Source organism: Amphibalanus amphitrite, unplaced genomic scaffold, assembly GCF_019059575.1.
Source record: "Amphibalanus amphitrite isolate SeventyFive unplaced genomic scaffold, NRLGWU_Aamphi_draft 000662F_arrow, whole genome shotgun sequence".
Classification (NCBI taxonomy): domain Eukaryota; kingdom Metazoa; phylum Arthropoda; class Thecostraca; order Balanomorpha; family Balanidae; genus Amphibalanus; species Amphibalanus amphitrite.
The window spans coordinates 210,964-238,832 of NW_024882156.1; the positions used below are offsets into that span (position 1 = coordinate 210,964).

General features: G+C 51.5%; 3 protein-coding genes across 3 annotated transcripts in view; 1 reads left to right on the top strand and 2 right to left on the bottom strand.

Annotated features, from left to right (window-relative positions):
* Positions 1-27,869, bottom strand: part of LOC122364226 (titin-like) — a 94,097-nt gene that overhangs the window by 57,677 nt on the left and 8,551 nt on the right. The window lies entirely within an intron of this gene.
* On the bottom strand, positions 1,751-4,364 carry LOC122364222 (band 7 protein AGAP004871-like). The gene has a single exon (XM_043334410.1). It carries the CDS (start codon positions 3,882-3,884, stop codon positions 2,961-2,963), a length of 924 nt encoding a protein of 307 aa, XP_043190345.1. The 5' UTR covers positions 3,885-4,364; the 3' UTR covers positions 1,751-2,960.
* Positions 5,235-8,557, top strand: LOC122364221 (band 7 protein AGAP004871-like). Its single transcript, XM_043334409.1, has 2 exons — positions 5,235-5,403; positions 6,446-8,557. Exon 2 carries the CDS (start codon positions 6,540-6,542, stop codon positions 7,461-7,463), a length of 924 nt encoding a protein of 307 aa, XP_043190344.1. The 5' UTR covers positions 5,235-5,403; positions 6,446-6,539; the 3' UTR covers positions 7,464-8,557.

Genomic DNA, 27,869 nt, shown 5'->3' on the forward strand with positions numbered 1-27,869 from the left:
ACCAGACCACCCGAACGGCTCGGGCCAAATCAGATTCACATCCTGTATCCGGACCGGCCGAACAGAGACGCTTCTGTACCCGCGGACCGGCGGAACAGACAGACACTCCTGTACCCGGACATGACAGAGCTACTCCTGTACCCGGCCGAACAGCTGAACTGCCAGAGGCACGGTTTTCCAATCAAAGTGACCACTGACCACTATGGTTGACTTAGCGAGACATCGCGTCGGCGCGGTTCATTACGATTACATAACACCGTCCGACCAGCCATACCGTGGGAGAGACGGGCAGCCGGCCGTGCGGTACAGCCTACATTCAGGCGCTCACCTCTAACGCCATCTAGCGGCAGATTTATGAATAAAGCCCAACGCCGCAGTTCACCAAGAGAAGTATGCATATATGTATCAGCTTCTCATAAGCCAGTGTAGTAAGCAAATATTTAGGATAGAAATGCAAGCCTCCCTCAGACAGAAAAGAGAACCCGGAAGGAAATACATTCGACTGAGCGTCCCTGGTCTTCCCTAAATCAGATAGAGGCATTACCTACACGACCGATTATAAAAGCGTTTACCAAACAGCTAATCCACGCCACAATCCACTCTACAAGAGTACACCATCATAACCAAAGCAAATACATGGGCTCAGCCGAGACTGCGTCAGTCGAGTCGATGCATTATGTAACCACACTCGAACTGGTTTCCTGCCGTCTGGCGGCCGGGACAGTACCTAATCCCTTCCCGGCGGGCACGGCTGCGGTGCAGGTGTTCCGATCTGCCCCCGTCCTCACCCCCACGGAGAGGGGCCCAGCCCCTCCCCCGCCCAGCGGGGCACGCCATGAGTCCGCCGTTTGGACTACCCCACCCCAGTCGCAGTTTGGACTACCCCACCAGGCGACTGCCGGCGCCTCGGCGCCGGCTGGCTGGGGACGGGCTCCGGACGGGCTGGGGACGGGCCCGGACGGGCTGGGGACGGGCCCGGATCGGGCGCAGTCGCCGCGTGTTTTTGCTGCCTCACGCCGCCACAGCTGCAGACGTGCTCCCATCCGGTCTGTTAGTGAGCGGTGAGCACACTCGGCCTCCAATGGAATCACGGCCCCATATGGACTATCCAGGCCGCGCTACGCTCGTCAGAGACCGAGACGAACGTATCGTGCACGTGTGCAGCGCACGTACCGGCTACTGTGCCACTGGACAGACCGGGCAGCACAGAGTGCATCAGCACCGAACACGGAGCGGTACCGGAGCGGCGTGCACATTGCACACGCCGCCCGCGCCGGGAGAGGGGAGGGGAGGGGGTCGGGCGGCCAGATACTGACGACACATCCAGTCCCGCTGTGGGGAGGGGAGGGGGACCTGTCGGTCAGCTAAATATGTAACCTCCAGTCCCGAGCTAAACTCGTCACCAGTGAGCGTTGACGTGGCGCGCGGAGCCGCTGCTGGGCGTTTGTGGCGGACGGCCTTGGCGCGCATTGTGGGGAATTGACACAGCGCTCCCTCAGTGCCCGCCGTGTCCCCGTCGGCCGTTGTTGGCTGCTCAGAGACTCACTCGGCACAGTCGCCGAAACGTGCGGGGATAAGCACGACCGGCTGCCATAAACTGCTACCTACCTACCACAGTACACACGTACAGACTGAGACGGACGCGGCGCCGCCAGAAGGGGGCGGCTGTTCTGCGCCCCGTCCCGGCAGGGGAGCCGGGCGCGCCGGCCGGCCAGCACTGAGGCTATTAACTGTGGCTGGAAACAATGGCCGTCACTTCACGTGTATTTTCTTACAGAAAATAGTAGTGCCGTAAGCGAAGCATACAAAACAGTTAAACAAGCAGGTGCGACGGAGAGGTCAGGTGACGGTAACACAAAAAAAAAAAATGATTGTGCGATGTGACGAATATATCTCGGCTCAATGATATTAGGCATTGTACACGCAGAAGGCAGCGATATTGGTTAACTAGCGGTTGACCACAGGCATGCATGCAACGAAAGCACGTCCAACACGGCATATCCTTCATAAAAGTATATGGTGGACCTGAATATGTCCTAGCAGGATAACGAACAAACTAAAATATGGTGGATGGTGCAGCTTTCCATAATACCAACGCAAAGCTGAAGTGATTGAGCTCAAATATAGCTGCAGCTCATTGAAGCCTGCTCGAATTTATATCAAAGAACCATAAGTCCAAAACCAATATTTTCATTCACATTTCATAGGCACCTGACAAGGCCACTTGTAACCAGTGATCTACAGCTAGTGCACCTTAAAAGCGCTCAGAAATCAAACACCAAATGAGAGCCACAGTGAGCTCCAGTCTCTATACCTACGCGTAACAAGCTTCCGCACAATCAGAAGAGCTATTTGCTGGCCAATCGGGAAAAGAAGCTGGCGACCCGAACTCAGATCGCAGTGGACGCGCACACGACCCTGTCATCAGATGGAGAAAACTCCACTCAGATCGTATCGGTGCAGTGCACACGAGTCAGCACTGCTGACACCACTGCACAAAATCGCCCGCAGTCAGCGGAGCCGAGAAGGCCGAACTCGGTAACGGTCCAACTCTCTCGTCCGCTACCTGCGTTTTCACCTCCGGCATCAGCGGATCCTTGTCCATGCGTCCGTGCGTCCGTCTATGCTCACTTCAAGCGCCACGACAGTGGGCACATCAGTTATCTTCTTTTCGTTTTCAGCCGTTATTACGAAACGATCGGCTCTGATAAGTCCAAACAGAAAACTTTCTGTTCCAGGTCATGATCCCTCTGACCCAGGTCACGATCCTGCTGTTTCAGGTCATGAGCCGGCTCTACCACGTCATGAGTCGGCTGTAACAGGTCATCAGCCGGCTGTCCCAGGACATGATCCAACTGACTTTCGGCGTCAGATCGGCCTCTGAAGTGTCCTCGTGAAGCAGCAGTCCGCTGCTGGGTCTGTAATCCGCGGACACTTCCGGCATGTTCAGGAAGCTCCGACTACTTCTTCATCAGTCCTCCGATGATGTCGATGGGCACGGGGAAGATGATGGTGGTGTTCTTCTCTGCCGAAATGGAGTTGAGCGTCTGCAGGTAGCGCAGCTGGAGGGCGTTCGGGCTCTCGGCCATGACGTCGGCGGCCTCCTTGAGGGCGCGGGAGGCCTTCATCTCGCCCTCGGCGGCGATCACCTTGGCCTTGGCCTCTCGGCTGGCCTCGGCCTCGGCGGCCATGGCGCGCTGCAGCTCCATTGGCAGCCGCACGTCCTTGACCTCGACACGCTCGACCTTGACGCCCCAGGCGTCGGTAGCCTCGTCCAGGGTGCTCTGCATCAGGTGGGCGATGGTCTCGCGCTGGGAGAGAATGTCGGACAGGTTGTACTGGCCCAGCACAGTACGAAGCGTTGTAGCGGCCAACAGTCGCGTCGAAGAGCCGCTGTTTTCGACGTTTGTGACAGACACCGTCGGCTCGAAGATTCTATAGTAGACGACGGCATCGACAGATATGGTCACCAGGTCCTTGGTCAGAATCTCCTGGGGAGCGACATCGAACGAGACAACTCTGAGGTCCACACAGCGGAAGGTGTCGAGGCAGGGCAGGATGAAGAACAGTCCGGGTCCCTGCGCGCCGCCGGGCGCCAGCCGGCCCAGCCGGAAGATGATGGCCCGCTCGTACTCCTGCACCACCTTGATGGTGAAGCAGAGCGACAGTGGGAAGAAGCAGATGACCAGCAGCCAAGAGATGAACGTGAGGAAGGCGGTGCAGCAGCCGTCCGGCGGCGGGTTCTCGTCGTCCCTGCCGAGCACGCGCGGCTTGGGTCGGTCCGGGTTGGTCGGCCGGCCGGTGACCAGGTCCACCGTCGGCTCCGAGCCGTGCTCAGAGATTGACTTGCGCAGCGGCAGCTCCTGACTGCCGCCCTCGGCCATGGCTGGCGCGCGGACGCCGCTCCGGTCGCTCACTCAGTCGCTCCGGTAACCCTCTCCGCGGCTGTCTCGCGCCACGTGGCGCTGCACTCGGCACAGATGGCCGCGGTGGCTCAGTCCTCAGACACCGGTGTGGCAGTGAGCCGCTCCGGCAGTCTCCGTCTCTCCGTCACTGCACGCTACACACGGCCTCGGCCAGCCACGGTCACCGAACTGCGGCGCGGCGCGGCGCGGCGTGCCCGGCGGACCGGCGGACGCGCTGTTTACCGGCGTAGTTCGGCACGCCACCGGGCGCGGCGCCACCGTCACAGGGCGGCGCCGGTGAAGGTCACACGCCGGCTCTGAGCGCGCGCCGCCGCGCCGGGTATAACAGCGGCGAGCCCCGCCTCCCGCGGCGGGGGACGCCGGCCGGCAGAGCGAGCGAGCGCACATCACCAGTTCACGGGGCCTGTGTGCGGGTCGCACCGCACACAGGCCACGGAGCTCCGCCCACTGCGTCCCTACGTCAGCCTTCCGTCACCGCACACTGCGATCGCTGTGGCCGGTCGGGACTGGACACAGCGGACCGTTCACCGCACGCAGCCGTGACGTCAGAACCGCCTACCCATCCCCTACCCCCACGCCTGCTGGACGTACCGCACACACCGCACTCAGCAGTGTGCGGTGCCCGTTAACACCCCTTGATGTGCCGATCGAGTCTGCACGACTGCCAACGCCGCACCACTTCCATTTCACGGGTTCAAACGGGAAACTGGAGGCTTTTGGTCAGCTATTGTGCAGACGCCTGGCCATTAGTTCGCGTACTTTCGAGTTTCGATGCATTTTTGATGACGATTTGAAATCCGCCAGATGCCTCTTGCGCTGCGGTCACGGGAAACGAGTTACAGCGGCGGCGGGCCACAAATGACCCGGGCTATCAGCAGCAATAATGCAGCATTTTAGAAACGGTGGGACTTTCACGATGTTAAAAACAGAAAGTTTTCGCAAAACAAATAGGTAGGTAGCTACTAGCTATGCTACTAAAATCCGTCTTCTGAGCACGAATACCTGCCATATATATTAGGCTTGCGTTTGAACTCGTCAAAATTCAAGCCGAGTAGTCAAGAGGATATAGGTAACAGCATATAGGTAAACAGGGTTGTTACGCATCATTTATAGGTATCATTCCTGGCTCACGATCACTGTCTGCAGACAGTAAAAAATCACTCGAATGCGTAGTATAAGCGTCTCACCCAATGCCTGTCGAAATTTCGGATTTATTTTGACAGCGCCCTGTCGCCGGCGCCGGTCCGTCGGTGGCGTCACGTGGCGGCGGCGCATGGAAGCACCCACCGTGCAGCAGCCGGGCCGGCCGGCCGGCGCCGGCCGAGCCCCGCGCCGTCGGCAGGCACTGCGGCCGACGGCTCCGAGCGGGGAGGGCGGCGGACGCTCCCGACAGTGACCGCACAGCCGCAATATCGACCCACACGGCACGCGCCGCTGCACGCCGATCGATTCCGCCGGCGAATAACGTCCGGTGTGTGTTGTGACCGGTTCTGCGACACCTGAGCGAATGTCATTTCAGCGAGCGACATTTGAGCGAAACATTTTCAGCGATTATCAATTTAAGCGATTGGCTTTTTCAGCGATTGTCAAGTCGGCGAATTCAGTCACAGCGATTATCAACTTAAGCGAGGACCAGAATCAGCGAAACCAGATTGAGCGAATATATGGTGGTCAGTGGGAGACCAATTGAGCGATGCAGTTACAGCGAAAGACCGAACGCGACGAAAGTCAATCATTTGCTACTTTTCGGAAATTATTGCACCTCTTTACGCATCATTTGAATTTTGAAGACACATACATATGTACATCGGACGACCAACAAGGGGTGCATGGGAGGGAAAGGAGGCGGGCAAAATTTGAATTGAAAATGCGGAACGTGAGAGATAGGGCGACGGAAGGAATGCCAAGGACCAATAATAAACTAGAGAGATGGCACAGGGGAATCCAGTCTATGTTTCAGGGACCTCACCCAAATACCTGGACATTCGTACGGTGCTTGGGGCAAGAACAAATTTTACAACATGGGGAACTGATCCAAATTCAAGCGGGGCAATTTCGCGAAAAAAGCAAAAGCAATATTGATCTCTGAACAAACGTTTGGTCACCATTATTAACAAAGAGCAGGGTGCGGTGGGGGGGGGGGGGGGGAATTGAACCGTTGGAATTTTTGACAAAGTAGCATTAAATTTGGAGCTCAATGTCTGACCTTTGAACGCGCGACATCCGCCATCCAGTTCTGGAAAACCATGAGAAATTCCGGAAACATTCGTACGGATAGGTACGCTCGCAAAAGAAAAAAAAATCCACCGTTACAGGACGATGAAATGTTTCGCTGAACTGACAGTCGCTCAAATTGTAGTCGACGAAATAAATGTCGCTGAAACATAGCTTTCGCTAAAATTGATAATCGCTATATTTGATAATCGATGAAATTGATAATCGCTGAATTGCCATTCGCTGAAAATGGTTCGCTCAAATGACGTTCGCTCAAATGACACTCGCTAAAGTCGCTCGCACCGGTTGTGACCTGCGGACGCAGCCGGTGCGGCAGTGAGCCCGAGGCGGCGGAGCGGTTCTCACGTGCACACGAGTGGGGCGCCGCGAGCACCGACGATGGGCGCCACGGCCGAGTACGAGTTCAGCAAGGGAGGCCAGGAGCCGGAGCCGGAGCCGACTGTTCAGCTGGTGCCGCGCCAGCCGAGCTCGCCGGGCGCCCGGCCGCCGCCCCGCGTCATGGGCCGAGAGGACGACAGCGACGAGAACACCAGCGGCGGCTGCCAGGCCCTCCTCATCTTCCTCTCCTGGCTGCTGGTCATCTGCTTCTTCCCACTGTCACTCTGCTTCACCATCAAGGTGGTGCAGGAGTACGAGCGGGCCATCATCTTCCGGCTGGGACGGCTGGCGCCCGGCGGCGCGCAGGGACCCGGACTGTTCTTCATCCTGCCCTGCCTCGACAACTTCCGCTGTGTGGACCTCAGAGTTGTCTCGTTCGATGTTGCTCCCCAGGAGATTCTGACCAAGGACCTGGTGACCATATCTGTCGATGCCGTCGTCTACTATAGAATCTTCGAGCCGACGGTGTCTGTGACGAATGTGGAGAACAGTTCATCGTCCACACATCTGCTGGCGGCCACCACTCTTCGGACGGTGCTTGGCCAGTACAACTTGTCCGACATCCTGGCCCAACGCGAGACCATCGCCCACCTGATGCAGAGCTCCCTGGACGAGGCTACCGACGCCTGGGGCGTCAAGGTCGAGCGTGTCGAGGTCAAGGACGTGCGGCTGCCAATGGAGCTGCAGCGCGCCATGGCCGCCGAGGCCGAGGCCAGCCGCGAGGCCAAGGCCAAGGTGATCGCCGCCGAGGGCGAGATGAAGGCCTCCCGCGCCCTCAAGGAGGCCGCCGACGTCATGGCCGAGAGCCCGAACGCCCTCCAGCTGCGCTACCTGCAGACGCTCAACTCCATCTCGGCAGAGAAGAACACCACCATCATCTTCCCCGTGCCCATCGACGTGATCAGTGGACTGATGAAGAAGTAGTCCGATGTCGTCACGTCACGACGCTGCCAAACTTCCCTGAACTCACAGCGTTGTTTCTCGGAAAGACTGGGAGTCATGTCGGGTTGGGAGACTGGACGAACTTTTACTCATTGGGGAATGAACAAAAATGCTCGCGGACTCTCAAAGCTAGGAGAGAGAAAACGATGGAAAAGCGATGGACGGTGAGAAAAACGGTGAAGTATCAGAGGATACGGACAAGTTTCCGCCAAGAAGGTCGTCCAGCCCCTTCCTGACGGATGGAGAGCGGTGGCTCGCGCGTCTGCACACAGTGCCGTGGAACGGGTGCCTTGACCGCCGTGCCTGCTGACGGCGGGGATAGTCCTGCTCAGGGTGGCCTGGCGGCGCGCTGTCCCTGACTGTGATCTCTCGCACAAGGACTGCCGTCTGCGGCGCCTTGAAACTGGACGCCTTATGTCTCTGGTAACCGGGGGGTTCACGTATGTAGTTTTTGATGTGCCTGCACCCGGCTCGTTTCGTAAGGGCCTTTGCAAAACGTCTTTCGAAGGAAAATGCTTAGGTCCATGTTGTCGATGTGCACGTAACTATCTTGCAAGTGGTCAGTATTTATTTGCATTGACACGTCTCGACAATGATCAGCCATTCAGTTCCATGTGTGTTTTTGAGCAAGCATACCTATGTCTGCATGTTTCATCTCTCTTACAGCCATTCACATTTCTACTGAACGACCATCATCAGACCAGAACCGTGTTTTGGTGAAATTACACAAAACAAGGGCGAAGCAATTCGGTTAGACAAGTGCGTCTACGGAAACATGTACCTATGTCTACCTATTGCAAAATTACCTCGAATCGACATCATACTCGTGTGCGATGGAAGAGAACTCGAAGTTATCGTTTCATGTGCATATCAACGCTTCGCATGAGTTCGTGTTCGGTCATCATCATCGTCTTATGTGGATTAGGACTTAGGAGTCACATGATTTTGTTTCAGCGGTTGACAATTATTTGTCGTTTAGTTAAAAAGGCACGTTTATCTGTATAGTTGTACACATACGAAGAATATACGATCCTTTGGTAAAATAAAATGTGCGAAATCCAAATGATTTGTTTAACACCTACCCCACACATCCATTCGATCTATATACCTAGCGGAAATGTACACATCTGGAATACGTCATGAATACTGAACACAGACAGGCATTTCCCATGAACCAAATAAAGGATGTGCGTGTAGGTACTGACAGGTCCAAGCCATTTGGGACCATGGTCACAAAACAACGAGTTTGGGATGATTTTGTGGGTTAAGGTTGGGACTACGACGAACGTAAAGATTGCTCTTTAGTAGAATCAGAAATGGGACATTCAAATAAATAACATCAATAAATCTAACAGAAGTCCTGTACTACCATCGAAGAATATCAAAACTCGTCGAAAACAATTGTAAACCATACCAAAACCGGCAAAACCCGTCGGAAGCAGGCACCTGCACCGCACGTGATAAAAGGGTTTCACCGTCGCGTAAATAGGACTGTCGAGCGACTAGCTGCATGAGGTCGAGTCAAACCCACAAACCATCGAAAGGAAAATAGGTACATATTAGAACCACAGCAGAATTCGGTCCAGTCCCTTCCCCGGGTTGCGATAAGCCAACACCCTTTTAGGTGTATGTCGTAAGTACAAACCTCGCGATCTGTGAACTAGTTCAACTGAAGACTTTAAAGCGAACTCGGTAATGACGTACGCCGCCACACATAGGTCAGGCGAGTATGGCATGTGTCACGCATTTAAGGCGACTGTTGCGGACGTCTCTGGCTTTCTTGTGTGGACTGTATGTGTGTTTGTTACGTCTCGCAGCATTCGGGTTTGGCGGCCGGGGGAAATTTGAGAGGATGTAGGATTAATAGAGGCAGTGAACGAATAATGAAGAAGGGAAGTATCTAATCGGTAAATGAATAAACACGGATGAATAATTTACGGATCAAGGTTCAACAGCGCCCGTCTCAGAGCGCACAAGGAGCACACCTCGCGGCATGCATGTTGGGTCGTTCAACAGCGCCCGTCTCAGAGCGCATAAGGAGCACACCCCGCGGCATGCATGTTGGGTCGTTCAACAGCGCACGTCTCAGAGCGCATAAGGTGCACACCTCGCGGCATGCATGTTGGGTCGTTCAACAGCGCCCGTCTCAGAGCGCATAAGGAGCACACCTCGCGGCATGCATATAATGTAGGATGACAGAGGATTGATAGGAATAGTGAGTAGACCCGGCCACCGTGAGAACTGTGAGCTGCGCGCCGCTCTCCTTTCCTCCACTCGCCACTTCGGTTTCACTCACACCACCACCACTTAAACACAGTCTTCTAAATAGAAGAGTTCGCTATTGACCGAAGACGGCGAGATGGCAGCAGTACAGCACGGACACAGTAGTTAGAAAAGTTAGACGTGAGCGGCAGCAAAGCGCCGCCGTCCCCGTTTGAGAGCGAAGTGAACTCGTCGGCGACTAACAGTGAAGTGAGACCGAGCAGAGCCCGGTATCGGTTCAAATACACGGCCAAAATGTCACTCGATACAGGGGTCGTGACACAGAGCACAAAAAGGGCGGCCGGCACGCCGCGTCCCCTCACACACCCTTCCAGTTCCCAGGCCCAGGGCCCCGTCGGCCCCATTCGGAACAGGTCACAGGTCAGCCGGGTCGCAGGGTCACAGGGGGACGCCAGTCCACCGTTCGCAGCGTCGATATGGCCCATTGCTTCTGTCTCAGAAAAAGCTATGCGCGGCGACAGGTGGCCGCTGGGCGGGCGGCGGCCCGGCCCGGCGGCGGGACCGGCGGGGCGGGGTGAGGCGCGGCGCGGCGGCGGCTCGGCTCGGCATCGGCGGCGCGACATTTGCCTAGTTTGTCGGCAACATCACTCCCCCCTGTGTTCGGTCGTACGTTCCGAACACACCCAAATGACCGACAAACTTCTCATACGCTATTCCTATGACTACTCACTAGTAAGGGGCACACATGGACATCAGACATTTGCCGAGCGAATAAGCCAAGCCAGACCAGGCCGACCAACACGGCGCTCGCTCGCCATGCGTTGACTTTTCTCCTCTCGATTCGTCTCGTTCTCAGCTTCAATTCACTTGTGGTCCTCTACTTCATCGTCTTCTTCCTTCTTCGTCTTCCTTCATCTTCTCGATATCCTCCTTCTCCCCGTCTGCACACCTTCACTTGCATTCCTCTTCTCAGAAGCAGATCTTGGTGGCTGGTCGCGTGTACAGTTTCGCGATAGCCGTTTGAAGCTCGGCCGACCGGACTCTGCCACCCGCTGCCGGCAACACGCGGCAGATGTGGGCCAATGGACATGAGCCCCGAGACATGTTTGGTTCTGCCTCCAGCACTAAGTCCACGACTTGCAGGACTCTCTGCTCTTTGCGCCACTTGCTCCTCGGGATGATAGTCGGTACGTACTCTCTTGTCCACCTCTTCCACACATGTTCCGCCACGGCTTGGACATGCTTCCATCGGCGTCGGCTGCAGTATGTCTCTGTCTTTCCCGAGTCCTGGCGTGAGATGCCTCGACGCGCCACCGAGCAGAAAATGATTTTGCGTAAGAACTTCTGGGTCTGGCGGCTCCGAGCTGACGTGGATCAGGGGTTGATTGTCGACCATGTGCTCAACTTCAGTGGGCACCGTCACAAGCCCTTCGTCTGTGAGCGCCTGTGGACCCACCACCTTCTTCAGAGTGTTCTTCACCGATCGCACAATTCTCCCCCACACTCCCCCCATGTGGCTAGCAGCCGGGAGGTTGAAGAGCCGGTCATGGTGTGTCGTTTCGGGAACTAGCGAATGAAGTTTAGTACCGCCGTTTACCGGTGGATGGCGCTAGCTGGTAGTTTCGGCGAAAACTTCGTCTGAGATGTTTGAAGGCTTCCCTTAATCCCTTGTTCAAACATGGACCCCGTCAGCCCCGGCAGAGGTATTTGTCCAGTGTACACCGCACCTGAGGACGGGTCAGCTGAGGGAGGGGAGTCACTATTTTGGCCTGAGGAATGCCGCGCCGGTCGGGGGACGGGGTCGGGAGGAGGGGGGAGGGAGGCAGCGCCGTTCTTGCGGTGACGGGCTGGCTTGTTGCCTCAGCCTGGCATACGCTCAGTCGGCGAGGCGATGCGCATGACCCGGGAGCAGCTGAGAGTCAATGACTCCATATAGACAATTGGCTCGTTTGTAAGCACGAACACTTGGAATGTTGCTGGTGCAGAATTTAAGCATAGGGACGATATTTTTTTGTGCCAAATTTTGTGTAGGTAGGTACATGTAAGGAATTTATAGAAATTTATTGTGACAGTTTCCAAAAAAAATCGGTCCAAGTTTTTAAGATATCGAGGTTTTAGTGACGTCATGATTTGAGTTTTCGACAAAAACGACACATGTTTTAAAAAAAATCATGGGTAAAAAGTCACAGAATAGACATACAGACATGCCGTAAACGTCATTGGACTGCCAGCCTACCATGTACAATCAAATTGCCATCTTCGATTTTTGATTACCTATCGTTCTACGGTTTCCAAAATCTTGAATGGAATCTTGGCAATTTCTTGTAGACTACTTCACGACCATGATGAATGCATTTCATAACCCGCACTCCGCTGGGGGTCCTGGAATTACACGCCCTGCTGGTGGGCGGGGGTGTTTGAACACCCCCCTTTTAGCTCGGCTCCTGGGCCATGTAGCGATACGGGGAAGCGACGCTCGAAAAAGCGTAAGGAATAATGGCGAAATTTATACTTAGGTCACTTTTTCGGTCAGGTCAAAGGTCACGTCACCAGAGGTGTTTTGGGCCCATGCTACTGAAAGCCCAATTTCATGTGTTTGATCTGACCTTGACCCGACCTGTGACCTTGAAATTCAACTTTCAGGTGCTCATCGTAAGTGTCTCGTCGCGTTCTTTCGTTTGCCTTCTCGTCCGTTTTGCTGCGTCTATTGGTTCTTCAGTCGGGTAGCAGCTCGATTGGTTCCCGAGTTGTGCGCCGCTTTTTGAAGAAAAAATGTTGAAATAATCGGCCCAGCCGTTCTCGAGATCTGGAAGCGCCCCCTGCACGTGCGCACGTGCACTGCACGTCGTGCAGTAGCACCTTAACCGCAACACATGGGAATGCATAGCCTGGTGGCTGCCTACCTGTATAGCCAAGCTTCAGCGAAATCGCCCCAGTAATTACCGAGTTATTGAAATGGGAACAAATTTGGCACCTCTTCTTTTTGTATTTTGCACGTGCAGTGGGGGTCACTCACATAGATCAAGGGTATCCGACCTTTGGTAGAAGGGATGCAGCTACCCTACAAAAATTACCGCAAGACAATCGCTCAAGCGGCTGCTGAGATACGAGCCTCTCAAAATCACTACTTTTGCAAAACAGCTTGAACACCCTTGACTTTTCACGTGGCACGTGCCACGACGGTCACTGAGATGTATCAAAAGTAGTCAATTACGGGGAAGAAGGGGTGGGGCTACCCAGCAAAAAAGACCGCAGGCCAATCGGTCTAGCGGTTGCTGAGATATAAGCCTCTCAAAAGCGTTACAGGCCGGGCCGGGCCGGGCCGGGCCGCTCATACTGAGATTTTTTCCGTTATATTGAAAAGACTCGCTTCGCTCGCTGCGCTCGCTCACTCGTAACTACTAAGTAAATGTTCAAACGGATGCCAGGAACATGTAAAACTCGAAAAAGTGAATCAAGGTCCTCAAAGATCAATGACCCTGACCTGACCTTTACGTGACCTTGGCACCCACCGTAATGCATGCCGCATGGGTCGAACATCATTTGACATGTTTGGACGTTTACAACACACAAAAAAGACTGGAAACGCGCGGATAATGTGATCTGACATACGCTGAATCGCGATTTCGGTCAAACATGGTCTCGAGAAAAAGGCCAGGGGTTAAAGGTCATTTGGGTCAAGTACATGAAAGAAAAAGAGCATGTGTAAAATTGATCAACTCTGGGGTACTGAAAGTTTCGTCGCGATCGTCCGCTTTTTGAGCGAGATTATTCGCGAAAAACCGAGGGGGCGGGACGCGGGTCCATCTAACTACCCCTACAATGCGAGGGTTAAAACACTAAAATAAAGTCATGATATGAACATATTTGCTGTTAAAGATATTTTTGTAGATTTAATTCATATAACAGTGTTTGCCACGGGCCGCAAAATCCCAGTCCAGCCCGACCCAGGCCCATGGGTTGACAGCCCGGCCCAGCGCGAACCCATGCATAGTAAAATTGTTGAAGCCCAGCCCGGTCTAGCCCGTCCAGCCCGGACCAGCCCGTCAAAAATGAATGGATCATGGACACCAAACAGGCATTACATATATCACCCATAGGCGCAAAGAAACAATCTTTTGGGAGCAGCATGCACGCACAATGCACATTGCACATATATGCTTTCATTCGTTTTTTTTTTAGTCTTGCACAGTAATAAGCTAGTTTTTGTTTTTAGCTCAGTCGCGAACCTCTGAGTCCACTTTACAGTCCTTGTCCCAGCCCATCCACACTCACCACAGCCCATCGATTATTTATTTTGAGGGCCCAGCCCAGCCCGTGACCCAGCCCAGCCCATGACCGATTGGCTGGCCCGGCCCATGGCGAACACTGCCATATAAGTCCACTCGCCAGAAAGCCCGTCGTGAAAACGGCTATTTTTCGGCAGACAAGCTTCCGCTTCGGGTATAACTTTGAGCCATTCAGTTAGCGATATCGATTCTACTCCGGAGTCGGAGTTAGTAAGATTTTGATGACTCTGGGTTCAACTCCGATTCTACTGTCCTGGCTCAGACCCATTCTAATCTTGCTCCACCCCATCATTCAGATCGCAAATTCTAAGATCGATGGAGATCCTATATCGATAAAAACACGCAACGATCTAATGCGAAAAGGCTCCAGACCGGTCACACGCATGGAAGAGATTATACCATGGAGCAGTATGTTTTTGGCGGCGTTTCAAGCTAACAGGCCGGTTACCTTAATGTTCGTGCAAGTATCTCTAGGGGACGAGAATTGTTGACGACACGTGCGAAGCGTCAGAAACCCATTAATGCCGCTTGGGTCATTTATGACCCAAAAGCAAAATCTTAATTTTTTTTCTCAATGGAGGCAAGTAGCACTTTGAGGAACTTGTGCGTGTGTTTTGTTGGATTTGTGGGTTCAGTGACGAGCGTCGGAGCCGCATAAAACTTGTGTGAGCTTGTCCACTGAAGTTTCTGGAGCCAAAGACGACGGGACTGCACAGCCGCCGGTCACTTGCGATGGCGCGCCGCCCCAAAAAGTAATATTATATCATGTTTGCACTTTACTATCTGTTGAATGATCGTCCACCTGGCATTTAAATTTGTCTGAAAAAGGCATGATATATATTTTTGCCCTTCTTGTCGCCATCGGATAGCATTTTTCCTCGATAAATATCCTTGGGTCATAAATGACCCAGCCGGCAATAGTGTTGTCAATTTTCTCGTATGCTGAATACAAGGGAAGCAGCTGATGATTATACGATTATTTATTTCTTTGGGTTGTGATCAGATCACAGTGGCGGATCCAAAGGAGGGGGTGATATGGGTCAATCATGACCTCCCTTGGGGCGCGGAGGCACCACCGACCTATCAGGGGCACCACAGGCCTAGTGTTGCGATGCTGGGATAGCATGTGCGGACCAGTCGTACGGGGCCGTAACGCGGGTCGGGCCGGCGACTCGGACGTCTGTGGGGCACCACGGGCCTGTCAGGGGTACCACAGGCTTGATAGGGGCACCACAGACCTGCAGGAGCACCATCAGCGTAGCAAGAGCACCACAGGTCTGCCAGGAGGCGCCACAGACCTGCCAGGAGGCCTGCCAGGGGCACCATCGACCTCACAGGCAGAGTCACAGGGGCATCACCAGCCTCGCACGGGCACCTTGGGCCTGTAAAGGGCTACACGGGCCTGTCGGGAGCACTTCAGGCTTGTCAGGGGCACCACAGTCCTGCCAGGACCCAGGGGCACCAGCGGCCTAGCAGGGGCACCACAGGCCCGCCAGGGGCACCATAGCCTGCCAGGGGCACCACAGGCCTAGCAATGGCACCGCAGGCCTGACAGGGGCTCCACAAGCCTGTCAGGGGTACCTCAGGCTTGTCAGGGCCCAGGGGCAACACAGTCCTTCCAGGGACACCACAGGCCTGTCAGGCCTATGGTGCCCCTGACAGTGTCAGGAGCACCAGAGGCCTAACAGGGGCACCACAGGCCTGCCAGCAGCACCAACGGCCTCGCCAATGAGACGTTGCAAAGCATTGCAATGCAGTGCCTCTTAACCCGCGCCCCGCTGGGCTATTCAGCCATACGCGCCCTGCTGGGGGGGGCAGATTCTGCCCTCCCCTGTCTAACTTCCGAACCGATGGTCGTAGAAAGACGGGGAAAACGGCAATCAAAAGCTCTCAACAAGGCGGATCTTAAGAGCCCAAATTTTTTTGCTCAAGTAGGTCAGAGGTCAGGTCAAGGTCAGGTCAAGGGTACAAAATGCAAGTTTCTACAGTATCGGCCTTGCACCGTAGTTGCCGAAGAATGGACTGAGCCTGATTGCCCAAAACGTGTCCTTAGACTACCAAGACAATATTCGTTGCATACAATGTCATTCAAAGGTCAAGGTCAAGGTCAGGTCAGGTCAGGTCAGGTCACCAAAAACAAAATATAGAAAAGGGTATGTGCGACACATGTTTTATGGGTCATTTTACTCATAGAATTCAATAGGCACACTCAATAAGTGATATGGACCACCTCTGGATGAATTTCAGGTCGAGGTCAGGTCAAGGTCAGGTCAAGTGAGGTCAAATTTTGAAGTTGGTTGTTAAGGCCTAAAAAGGTGTCTATCTGATGCAGTTTTTCACGGCGAATCGAATGGTGCTATTTTTGTTTCCGTACGAGGTCTAGAACTTCCAAAAAAATCATTTTTCAAAATTTTTGTATGTCGTGACGTCATAAAATTTTGAATAACTCCCACATTTTTGAACCGATTCTTCTAAAAATTGGTATGTAGGTGCACATAGACCACATCTCTGACATATATTCCGGTTTTTTGATACACTCAAAATTTTGGATTTTATAGTTACTTTCCCAAAAAAATCAGTTTTTTGAAAAAAAAATTGGGTCAAAATCCAAAATTTTCAAAAAAAAAACGAGATAGCCATTTGGTAGACAAAGTAGAATCACGTATAACCTTTTTGTTACGTCTTGATTCCTTTAAAAATGAAGATGTTAGCGGCGTTTGAAATTTTGCCGTTTTTGATGCGAAAATGGCGAACATGACGGCACTAAAACGTCAATTTCTCAAAAATTTTCTGACGGATTTCGCTCAAATTTTCAGGGAACGTGTCAAATTGATGTATGATAAGGTACTGAAAGTTTGACGTTGCTGGCATAACGCGTTTAGAAGTTATTGGCGAAAAACGGGAGGGGGGCAGATTCTGCCCCCCCCCCCAGCGGGGCGCGGGTTAACCTTCCAGGCGGTGGGGGGCATTTTTTTGCCCCCTTTAGTTTTTTCAATATATCTCGAGAACCGCTGCGCCGATCGTCACCAAACTTTCAGTACGCTCCCGGGAGCAGCTAGCGCACATGGTGACCAAAATTTTTCCAAGGGCTATGATAGGCTGGCCGCTAATGACGTCAGAGTGACGTCATTTTTGCCATTTTCGACCCAAAAAAAGGTTTCGCGGGAAGAGCTGTCAGGCCTACAGCTTTAGAGATACATAAAAATGTTTCGGACATAAAAGGTGTGGAATCAAAAGGACTACAAAACTGCCATTTCGGTTTTTCGATTTTTTTGGATTTTGACTTCCAAAATTCAAAAAATAGATTTTTTGAATATAATAGCCAAAAAATCCAAGAAGTTTTTTGAATTTCGAAAAAAAACGGAATATGTGTGATAGTCCCTACCGCCTTCTATCTACATACCAAATTTGAGATCGATACCTCTTTTTTGGCCAAGTTATAGCGAAAAAAACGTTCAAAATTGATGACGTCAAATTTTCAAACTCAATTTTTAGCCATTCTAGACCTCGTAGTGCAAAACAAAGACCACCATTAGACTCCCCGTGACGAGCTGCATCGAATCGATACCCATTTTATGGAAAAATATCAACTTTGAAATTTGACCTTTTTTGACCTGACCTTGACCTGACCTTCACCAGAAAGTGACCTTAACCGTACCTGATGGTCTTATAACCAACATCATTGAGTTGGAAATGAAAAACTGGCCATAAAACATGCATCGCATAACCTTAGTAAAGTTGGGCTCATGTGGTGAGTGGTGACCCTTGGTGACCTTTGGTGACCTCACCTGTGACCTGACCTGGTATGACCGGTGACCTCTAATAGCAACATATGTACTAGGCAACTGACGCCCTGTCGCTGATTTTCGACAAAATGCGTTTTACTCGGTGTTATAGCGCTTTCCCTAGAAGCCCCGTGAACGGTGAAACATTTTATCTTTGACCTGACCTGTGACGTCATCGGTGACCCCGAGGTCAATGAAATTTGGTTTCCCTCCACAAATTTGACAGGGATATCGAGCGCCGTTTGAATTTTCCGGATCCGTCCAGTAGTTTCGGGGATACGGGGGAGGCAAAAAAATGCCCCCCCCCCCCCCCCCCCCCCACCGCGCGGAAGGTGGCTGGTAGGCCCACCGCCTGCCGGGTTAATATAGTTTGTCTGAGACCGCTATATAGTATGCACAATAAGGTATCTAGCTAAATCTGTTTTCGTGATAACTCCTTATTTGTGACTATAGGTACTAATGCCGGTTGGGTCATTTATGACCCATGCTGATAACTTGAGAACCGATGGAACAATATTTTAAAGCTTGCACAGTTTTCTTGCTGGGACCCGTGTGGCTAACATTTGTTAAGGACAACTTAAGAATCAAAAAATAAAAATTCCGGCATTAATGGGCTGGTGAAAAGCCTGTGTGAATACCACCGTCACTTATTTTCCTTCTCAGTAGCAGTAACCTTGGCATTAACAGCGGGAGGTCTGGGAGAGGGTCAAAGCGTCCAACCCTTCCGGCGCCCGTGCCTTCGCTATCGCTTTCAGGAACACGCGCGCGGCCACTATTGTGCGCCCGTCAAACCCAGCCCGCCCTTTGACAGCGGGCGGGTCATCAGCGCGGCGGTCCGCCCGCGTCCCTTCCTGTGACGTCACTACGGTCCTGGAACGCAAGCCAAGCGTAGCCAAGCGGTGCATTGTTGTCATTGTTGTGGGTACATAGGCATTAAAAACAATCAGCTCGGCTAGCATCATGTCTCTCTCGTCCAATGGTGTAGAATGGTGTGTAATTTGACCTCGACATCATCCAAAGATGCACATTTTTTAAGGTCGAGCTCATGACCTGACCGGTAAAACTCATGTGGCATCCCAATCGATTGCCTATTGTAAAACTGAACGCATTGCAGCTGTTTTTACTGCCTTTCCACGTCTCATTCACATGTCAGTTGTCCAAAAGTGCTTGTTTCGACTGCTTAACCCTCGCCGGACCTATTGGCTTTCTACATACGCGCCGGCCGAGGGGGGGGGGGGGGCGGGTATGACCCCCTTCGCCGTTTCGCCCCTGGTGGAGCTAGCGTGTCGCGGAAAAAACGGGCGTGTGCGCCGTTACAAGACGCAGAGATTGGTACCCGATTTTAAGGTCCTAGGTCAACCGGTAACCTCTGAGGTCAGGTTAACCCGCGCCCTGCTGGGGGGGGGGTGTTTGAACACCCCCCCCCCTTGTGGTTTTTCGCGAATATCTCAAAAACGGCGTACCAATACATCAATTCTACACATGTTGTGAAAATTTCAGACCAAGGTCATTCAAGGTCAGGTCACCAGGTCACTTGAAGTGACCTCACCTCATAAAAAGTTTCGATGTCTGTCATAGCTACACCAAGTGACCGATCGCTTTGAAACTTTCAGCGATTGCTAAGAGCAATAGCATGTACAAAATGTTTATCTCAGAATTTTGATATCGATGACCTAAGGTCAGGTCAATTTTGCGACCTCCCCATCATAAGTCAATGGGAGAAAATTGAAATGCGCCTCTTTTGGACGAAAGACATTATAAACACTCCCAAACACTGAATTACAAGTGGTTTAGACACACTGAACATGAAAATGGTGTCCGTGACCCCTGTTTATGCCCTGAGGTCATCTTAGGTCACGAATGGTATCTAACAGTTTTTCGTAAATAACTTTTGATAGAGGCATACTAGAGCGATGAAAACACCTTAGATGTGTTCAGCTCGACGATACGGATCGACTGATATGCAACATGACCCTTTCCGGTCAGGTCATGACCTTGACCTGAGGTCATTTATTCGATGCGTCTTGATGAGAGGAACACGATGCCGGTAAAAGTAAGCTCGTACAAGGCTTGGGTCAAAAGTTATTGCGGAAAAACTGTTTCCGAAAAAATCGGCTATTTTTGCAGTTTTTGCCCCCTGCAGGCAAAACCGTTGACGTTAGGTCAAATCTGAGAAGATTACTCAGAAAGGGCGTTAATAGGGCTATCGAATGCGCTTTTCCACGGCGCTGTAGCTCTATTGGTTCCCGAGTTATGCGTTGGCTTCTTGGACATTGTCGACATTCGACCTGGAAATCGGCGAAATTTTGCCTTCAATGACCTCTGGTGACCTGACCTTTGACCTGACCAAAAAATTGACCGAAGTGATTTCCTCATTATTTTTGACGCTCTTTCGAACGCCGCCTTCCGCGTATCGCTACGTGGCCCAGGAGCCGAGTTAGAAGGGGGGGGGGTTCAAACCTCCCCCCCAGCAGGGCGTGGAAATCCAGGACCCCCAGCCGGGCGCGGGTTAAGTGCCCCAAGTTACGGTTCAGTTTTTGGTGAATAACTTCGCCAAAAACGGCCGCAGAGCCGCGATTTTGGCAGAATCGTGTTCGTTTCGCTCAGGCGCGTCGAATGATATACTTATTGTCCGGGTAAGGTCAACTTGGGGTGTTGACCTCAGGGAAAGGTCAGGTCAGCACCCCCAGGTCACGAAGTTGGTCGAAAGAGGTCATGTTGCATATCATTCGATTCGGCAGGTCTTCCTGAGTCCATGGGTGGCCTTCCCGACTCGCTAGCTCAATTTGATTGAGTGATTGAGTGACGTCATAAATGACGTCACTCAAGGTCAACATTGCAAAAGGGACGCATATAACCTTGCAAGGAGTGCATCAAATCACGATTCTGTGTGCTTGAGATACTTGGAGATCGTTCCCGGCGCCAGAATAGCAGTTTTCATTTTTCCCCATTGACTAATAATGGTGAGATCACGAAAATGACCAGACCTCATATGACCTTAAGGAAAAATCCGAGATATACAAGTTGTGAGACACATAATGGATAATGGATAATGGATAATGGATACTAGCCTGCAAGTTTCATTTCCCTGTGACATCTCCTCTGGCAGCGAGGGCGTTGCGAAGTTGCGACATCTGAAGACCGTGCAGAGGTTCACTTATGACGTCATAGGTCAGTGACCTGACCTGACCCAAAAATGCGGTTGGTGTCTAAAGGTCCGGCTTGAATCAAAGGTCAGGTATGCCATGTTTCAGCTCTCTATCGCCAGCGTGTTTGGAGCTATCGTGAAAAAACCCTATGGGGGGGGCGGCACCCCCCCCCCCCTCGTCCGGCGAGGGTTAACCCTCGCCGGACGCCGCCACAGGGGGGGGGGGGGTATGCAACTATCCACTAAGGTTTTTCGCGAATAACTCGCGTAAAAAGCGGCCGATCGCGACGAAACTTTCAGTCCCTCGCATTGATCAATTTTACACCTACCCTGAAAATTTCATGACCTTGACCCAAATGACCTTTGACCTGTGACCTGCTTTCCGAGACATGTTTGGCCGGAATCGCGATTCGGCGTATCCCGGCTCGCATTAGCCGCGCTTTTGCAAGCTTTTTGTGGTTTCGAACGTTCAAACATGTGATTTGATGTTGCTCCCATGCATTTGGATGGATGTCAAGGTCACCTGAAGGTCAGGTCAGGCCACTGACCTTTGGTGACCTCGGTCCACTTTTTCGAGTTTTACATGTTTCTAGGCTAGTTTTTGTAGCTGAATTCGAATTTAGCAACCATTTGAACATTTACGAAGTAGTGTTGGTGCCTCCGTAACATGTTACGAGTACAAAGCTGTCAGAGGCGGTTGACACGTATTACGAATACCCGTCCCCGTGGTTTAAATACTTAGAAACATCATCTCTGATCAAAACTAACACGATATTCGTGATCAGCACCTCGGAAAACCCCGCAGCAGCCACACATTACGACTTTCTAACAGGTCCCGATTTTCCCGATTTTCGGGTCATTGACTTCACCTGGAAGGTCGCCCGATGACCTAGGACCTTATAATTGGATATCACCGGCTTCCTCTCGTGACGGGCAACACGCTCGTTTTTTCCGCGAAGCTCTAGCTCGATCAGGGGCAAACGCGAGGGGGGCCGAACATTTTTGGGGTATTGGGGTATTTTTGGGGTACATTTAAGGTATTGGATAATGGATAATGGATACTAGCCTGCAAGTTTCATTTCCCTGTGACATCTCCAACGGGTGATTTTAACGGGTGATCCCCCCCCCCCCTTGTGCCGTCGAAGGACGCAAAATGGCCTGTGCCGGCGAGGGTTAAAAAGATTTCGCTTCGCTTGCGCGGTCCGCTCACTCGTATAATTCTCCTTCGTTTTAACCCTCACCCGTATTCGTGTTTGCCAGCGTCTAACGTATATGGGGGGGGGGCGTTGGATTCTCCTTGCCGTTTGGCCTCTGATGGAGCTAGAGCTTCGCAGAAAAAAACGAGCGCGTTGCCCGCAACGAAAGTAAGCCGATGATACCCAATTTTATGGTCTTATTTAATGTCACTGGTTGACCTTCCAGGTCAGGTCAATGACCCAAAAATCGGGAAAATCGGGACTTGCTGGAAGTTCGTAAAGTGAGGTTGAAAAAGGGATTTTGTGGGGTGCTGAACACGTAGTTCATGTTAGCTTTGATCACATACCTTTGATGTCTTAACCCTCGCCCGACGAGGGGGGGTGTTGATGCACCCCCCTAAGGTTTTTTGCAAATAACGTAAAAACGGCGGCGCGTAGCGCCGCCAAATTTGGAATTCCCTCTGGGGCAACATTTTCGCACCTTTTCTGAAAATTTGAAGTCCCAGTCTTTTCAGGTCAGGTCACCAGGTCACAAAAACCGGTGCAAGGTCAGGGGAAATTGGACTAGCTTAGCGGCAACTGAATTCCAGAGTTCACTAAAATTGGTAACAAAGTATATCATTTGATGCGCACGGACTTCCTGAGTTCACTGGTGCTTTTATTTTTGCTCTATATTTTCTAGGTAAAAAGTTATAAGCGAAAAACTTTTAACATGTTTTAGAAAAAAAAATTGCACTCATACCCCCCAAAACCCCCCTAAATATTGACTTAGAGTCACCAAACTTTCACAGGGGCGAGATCTTCTATGGACCCACCTACCCCGTAAATTTGGCGTTTCTAAGTGCTATAGGTGCCAATCGCGAGAGGGGGGTCGTACCAACCCCCCCCCTCGCCGTCTGTGTTATGGAAAAGGCCCTCGCCTGGCGAGGGTTAACCCGCGAGTTGCTGGGGGGGGGGCGTTAAACGCCCCCACTTTTTGCGGGGCTATAGCATAAAACGAGGCGCCGCAGGCGCGCCAAATTTTGGGTACCTGTAGGGAATTGATTGAAGTTTATTGTGACAATTGACAAAGTTTCAAAAAAAATCGGTCGGAAAATTTTTGAGATATCGAGGTTTTAGTGACGTCATGATTTCTGAGTTTTCGACCAAAAACGGCATATGTTCAAAAAATCATATAAAATCACAAAATAGACATACAGACATGCCATAACGCCATTTGACTGCCAATACCATGAACAATCAAATGGCTATCTTCGATTATTGATTATCGTTCCGTATTTTCCAAAATCTTGAACTAAATCTTGGCAATTTCTCGTGACTATACTTCACGACCATGATACCTACATGCATTTCTTAAATTGAACTTTTTGAGCCAAACACGTACAGATATGATAAAATGAATGTCACATTCGTGTTCTACGCCCAAAATTACGCACAAAACATGTGTCACGGGCTGCGAATATCAGTTTTGATTTTCGGGGATAGGTATGTGCCTACCCGGTTGACCTGACCTTGACCCTGACCTATGCTTGACTGACCCCTACATGAAGCCGACACTCTTGTAGGCCTTATATGATGAATTGTGCACCGTTTTGACAGAGTTACTGACGAGAGGCACCCATTGCGAGTACTGAAGTCCATGCTACTGAAAGCCCGATTTTAGGTGTTTGACCTGACCTCACCTTGACCCGACCTGTGACCTCAAAATTCAACTTTAAAGTACTCATCTGAAGCGTCTTGTCGCGTTCTTTCGTTTGCCGCCTCGTGCGTTTCGCTGCGCCTATTGGTTCTCGAGTTATCGGCTGGGGGCGTTTAACGCCCCCCCCCCCCCCCAGCAAACGGTGGGTGGCGAAATACCCCAGCAACTGCCGGGTTAATGTATTTAGACCAGGTCGGGTCAGGTCAGGTCAGGTCAACCATTAGGTGACCTGCCGGCCATCCATAGCAGGTGTTGACCACTATTGACAGCTTCGTAGCTTACGAGGGCACCAAAACTATTCCATAAATCTCCAAATGGGAATTCGAAATCAGCCCCAGAAACTACCCTAGAAACATGTAAAACTCGAAATAGTGAAGCAAGGTCATCAAAGGTCAAAGACTTTGACCTGACCTTCACGGGACCTTGAAACCCACACCAAAAAAAAGATTGGAAATTGCGCGGATAATGTGAGCCTCAGCCGACATACTCGTACGCCAATTCGCAATTCCGGTCGAACATGGTCTCGAGAATTAGACCACAGGTTTTGACCTGTGGTCTAATTCTCGAGACCAATGACCCTGATCATTGGGATCAGGGTCATTAAATTTTAAGAGTATGTGTAAAATTGATTAAATCGAGGGTACTGAAAGTTTCGTCGCGATCGGCCGCTTTTTGCGCGAATTATTCGCGAAAAACCGGGAGGGGGTCCGTTCGACCCCGCTATATGTACCGGGTGATCATTAATGAATGGAATAAAGTAGCTACGTCACGTGATAACAATAAATCATGCACGCGCATTTTTTGCCTTGTAAATATGAAGCATTGGCTTTATCATTTTTTTAATACATGATAACTTTAATCACGGTGTCATCCAAACGCTTGTGAATGGCTCTGGTTTCGAAGAGCCCAAATCGGCAATTCAAGACAAACTCGCCGTTCAATTATGAACAAGCGGGTTGGGTTGTGGAGCAGTGTGCCGGGTTGGAAAGTCTTACCGTGGTTAGGCGGGCTTTCCGCCTTAAGTTCTCTCCGATAAAACCAGCAGCAATACCACATCTGAATGCTTTTCAGCGTTTGGTGGAAAGATTTAGGATGGTTGCAGCGACACGGCCATGTGTGTGCTCTGGGCACCAGCCGATGATCCCTGGTGAAATGGAACAGGTCAAGGATTTCTTCCGGAAAAATGCCACAGCTCATGCTCGGCTGGCGTACGAAGAGCTTAAATGTCCATTGGAAAGGTATTGAAGATCCTAATTCTGTCATGGCCTTCCTCGATCGAAGTTCAACGATCTCGCGCGGAAGTGCCATCTGCACTGGCCCGCATACAGTCCCGACCTGTTCTGCCTGGATTTCTCGTTCTGGACCCAAGCTTTGGATCGCGTGATGGAATCGGAGCCGGAAACAATCAAAGAACTGAAAAAGGTCGTGGAGGACTTCGCCAGAACATAAGCGAGGAGCAGCTGAGGAAGATGGTCCGGCACACACAGCGCCGGGCAAAGCCGTGCGTGGCCGAGCGGCCAGCGAAGGTGTTACTTTGAGCACGTCCTGTAGGAGACACAAGTGGCAAGTGGTGATCGCGATGATGTCATCATAAATGATAAGCCCTCCTGAAAATGCATTGTGTGATTTGATAACGTGAGATGAATATATATCTTTCTGGTGCCTACCTACTTTATTCCATTCATTAAAGGGACTATCCCACCTTTAACATGGGGTTTAAGTTGAGATAGCCAAGTTTGCGGCGACGTTCAGAAACCACTATTTATCTAGGTTGCAACCCCCGCGGCCTCTTGGTGTTGAAGAAATTCGTTCCCTTCATTTGAAAATGGGCCTTGTACAAGGCCCTATCTTCAACACGGAGCGACCGTTAGTGTGACGTCACCTCGTTTAGTCATTCTGATTTAAATGGGTTTTTTCGTTGAAAAATCGCTTAAAACTTGGTCTCAACTTTGTTGTGGTGCCTACAGAGTAAAAAGAATCAGCTTTATGACAGTAATGTGGCCTGGGGAAGGAGGTAATTTTGGGCTGTGACGTCACATATTTGAAAGTTTGTGTTTGGAATATGAGAAGCCTAAGATGTTAAATGAAAAATAAATGCCAGAACCGTGTTCCTGGTCATCCAATCTATAAAGTCGGGCACAATTAAGCTGGTTTTAACAACATTTTAGAAGGTGGGATAGTCCCTTTAATGAACACCCGGTAAGTGCGAGTGTTAAGTCACTAAAAACCTGTCTTTAAAGTAAAAAAGTTTATTCCTTGAGCTGAGAGGCCAAAGTTGTACAGTTGGAGTAGGTAGGTACTTTAACACATCTATGACAATGTAGGTATGTGCTTACATGCATGCATACATTCTCGAAGTAAACATCAATAATACCCACTAAAGACATATTGCTCTTTGGAACGTCGCTTTCGGTATGGGGATATCGTGGGTCTGAGCCAGCTGACACGGGTGACACCCCCTTAGTGGGGTTCTGGCATGGTCTGCGTTGGATCACCCACCACCACAATGGGCGGTTCCTCAAAACCAGCGTAATTCAGACCGGTGTGAGGCGGCGACGTGAGGCACGCAAGTGCGGGACCGTCCCCATGCCGTGGCGGTCCGGGTCAGGGGAGCAGCCCCCTCCCCGCGCGGCGGGCGGTCGCCCATTCATCCGCGACCCCAGCCCCATGACTGAGGGGTTGACAGAGGGCAAACATCACGTATTTAAACTGGGCAAACAGACGGTGTTCTACGCTAGGGACATCTCGCGGCTGTGATTCACGATACTGCTTCGCCAAACTGCCTTTAGATGGTGGGTCAGTCGGTGTCCGTCTGCTGCTGTGCGCCGAGAATTAGCCCTATAAATTACCATGAATTACACCTTCTAGTGTGACGATACAGTCACATTATCATATAGGCCGCGTTTAGACGCAAATGAAGAAACGACTGCGTTGAAAAAATATGTCATTTCATCGAACGCTGAAATGCTCGAAGTGCTCGCTAAAAAATGAACTCGCTAACTGAGCCCTCAAGGTCGGCTGCCGTGTTGCATTGCATTTAAGCCAAAAACGCGGGCTGGGTGTAAGTTGTCGAGAAACAATTTTTGGCCTGAAGTGTTCTCTAAAGTATTATCTACATAGATCCAGGGAACATATTTGCTATCTGTGATGGCTTAGGAGATATTGAATCGTAAGTCCTCCGGTGTACCCTGTTTTGCGGCGGCCCACGTGTTAAAAGCTGCTGAACATTTTTACTTTGACCAAAAAACGCGGGCACAGTTTTGTCTGTACGAAAATGACTTTTGTCCTATCGCATTCCACGTGGGCTGAAAATTCAGAAACCAGGGAACATATTTGCTACGACCAGTATTTTTCACGATTCAGACCGAAACGTGAAAAAATAACCCCAAAACCCTATGACGGGCACGTCTCCGCGGCGCCCGGCCGCGGGTCGCTAGTTCCCGAAACGACACACCATGAGTTCGAAGACAATGAGCTTTCCTGCGATCTCTCTTTCCATGGCTTGCAGCTCCGCCTTTAGCTCGAGACAGCTTCCCACGAGGTTGGCGCCGTTATCGGAGAGGATAACTGATGGTCTCCCTCGCCTTGCGTCGTGGTATGGTGAGAGCGGAAGCAGATCACTCCTCCCAGGTACCTCGTTCCCCAGCGCCCGACTGTGGGTTTCCTCCGGATAGCTTGTCCTCTGCACTCGTTTGAGTATCCAGATTTCGGCATCCCTGAGTTCTTGGGCACTGAGAGGTCCGCTGAAACGCGTTTCATCGTCTGAGGGGCATATGGCTGTGTTGTGAGTGAAACGTCTCACACAGGCCGCCGCTCGACGGAACTTGAGCCAGCACGAGCTCTTCATGGCGTCTGGTAGCACGGGCTGTCGTTGGGTTGTGAGTCCTGCGAAGTTCTCTTCCTTCACTGCCTCTTGTCCTGGTCTGAGCGGGTTTGCGTCTTGCTTTGATAGCCGGTTTTTCTCATCTTGCCACAGAAGACCGCGCCCGCGGAGCTGCTTGCAGTCTGGCGCTAGCTCAGACGCGGCCAGCTCTCTTGAGCAGTCGTC

Coding starts and splice junctions, on each gene's coding strand:
- LOC122364221 (XM_043334409.1), top strand. CDS start 6,540: ATGGGCGCCACGGCCGAGTACGAGTTCAGCAAGGGAGGCCAGGAGCCG.
- LOC122364222 (XM_043334410.1), bottom strand. CDS start 3,884: ATGGCCGAGGGCGGCAGTCAGGAGCTGCCGCTGCGCAAGTCAATCTCT.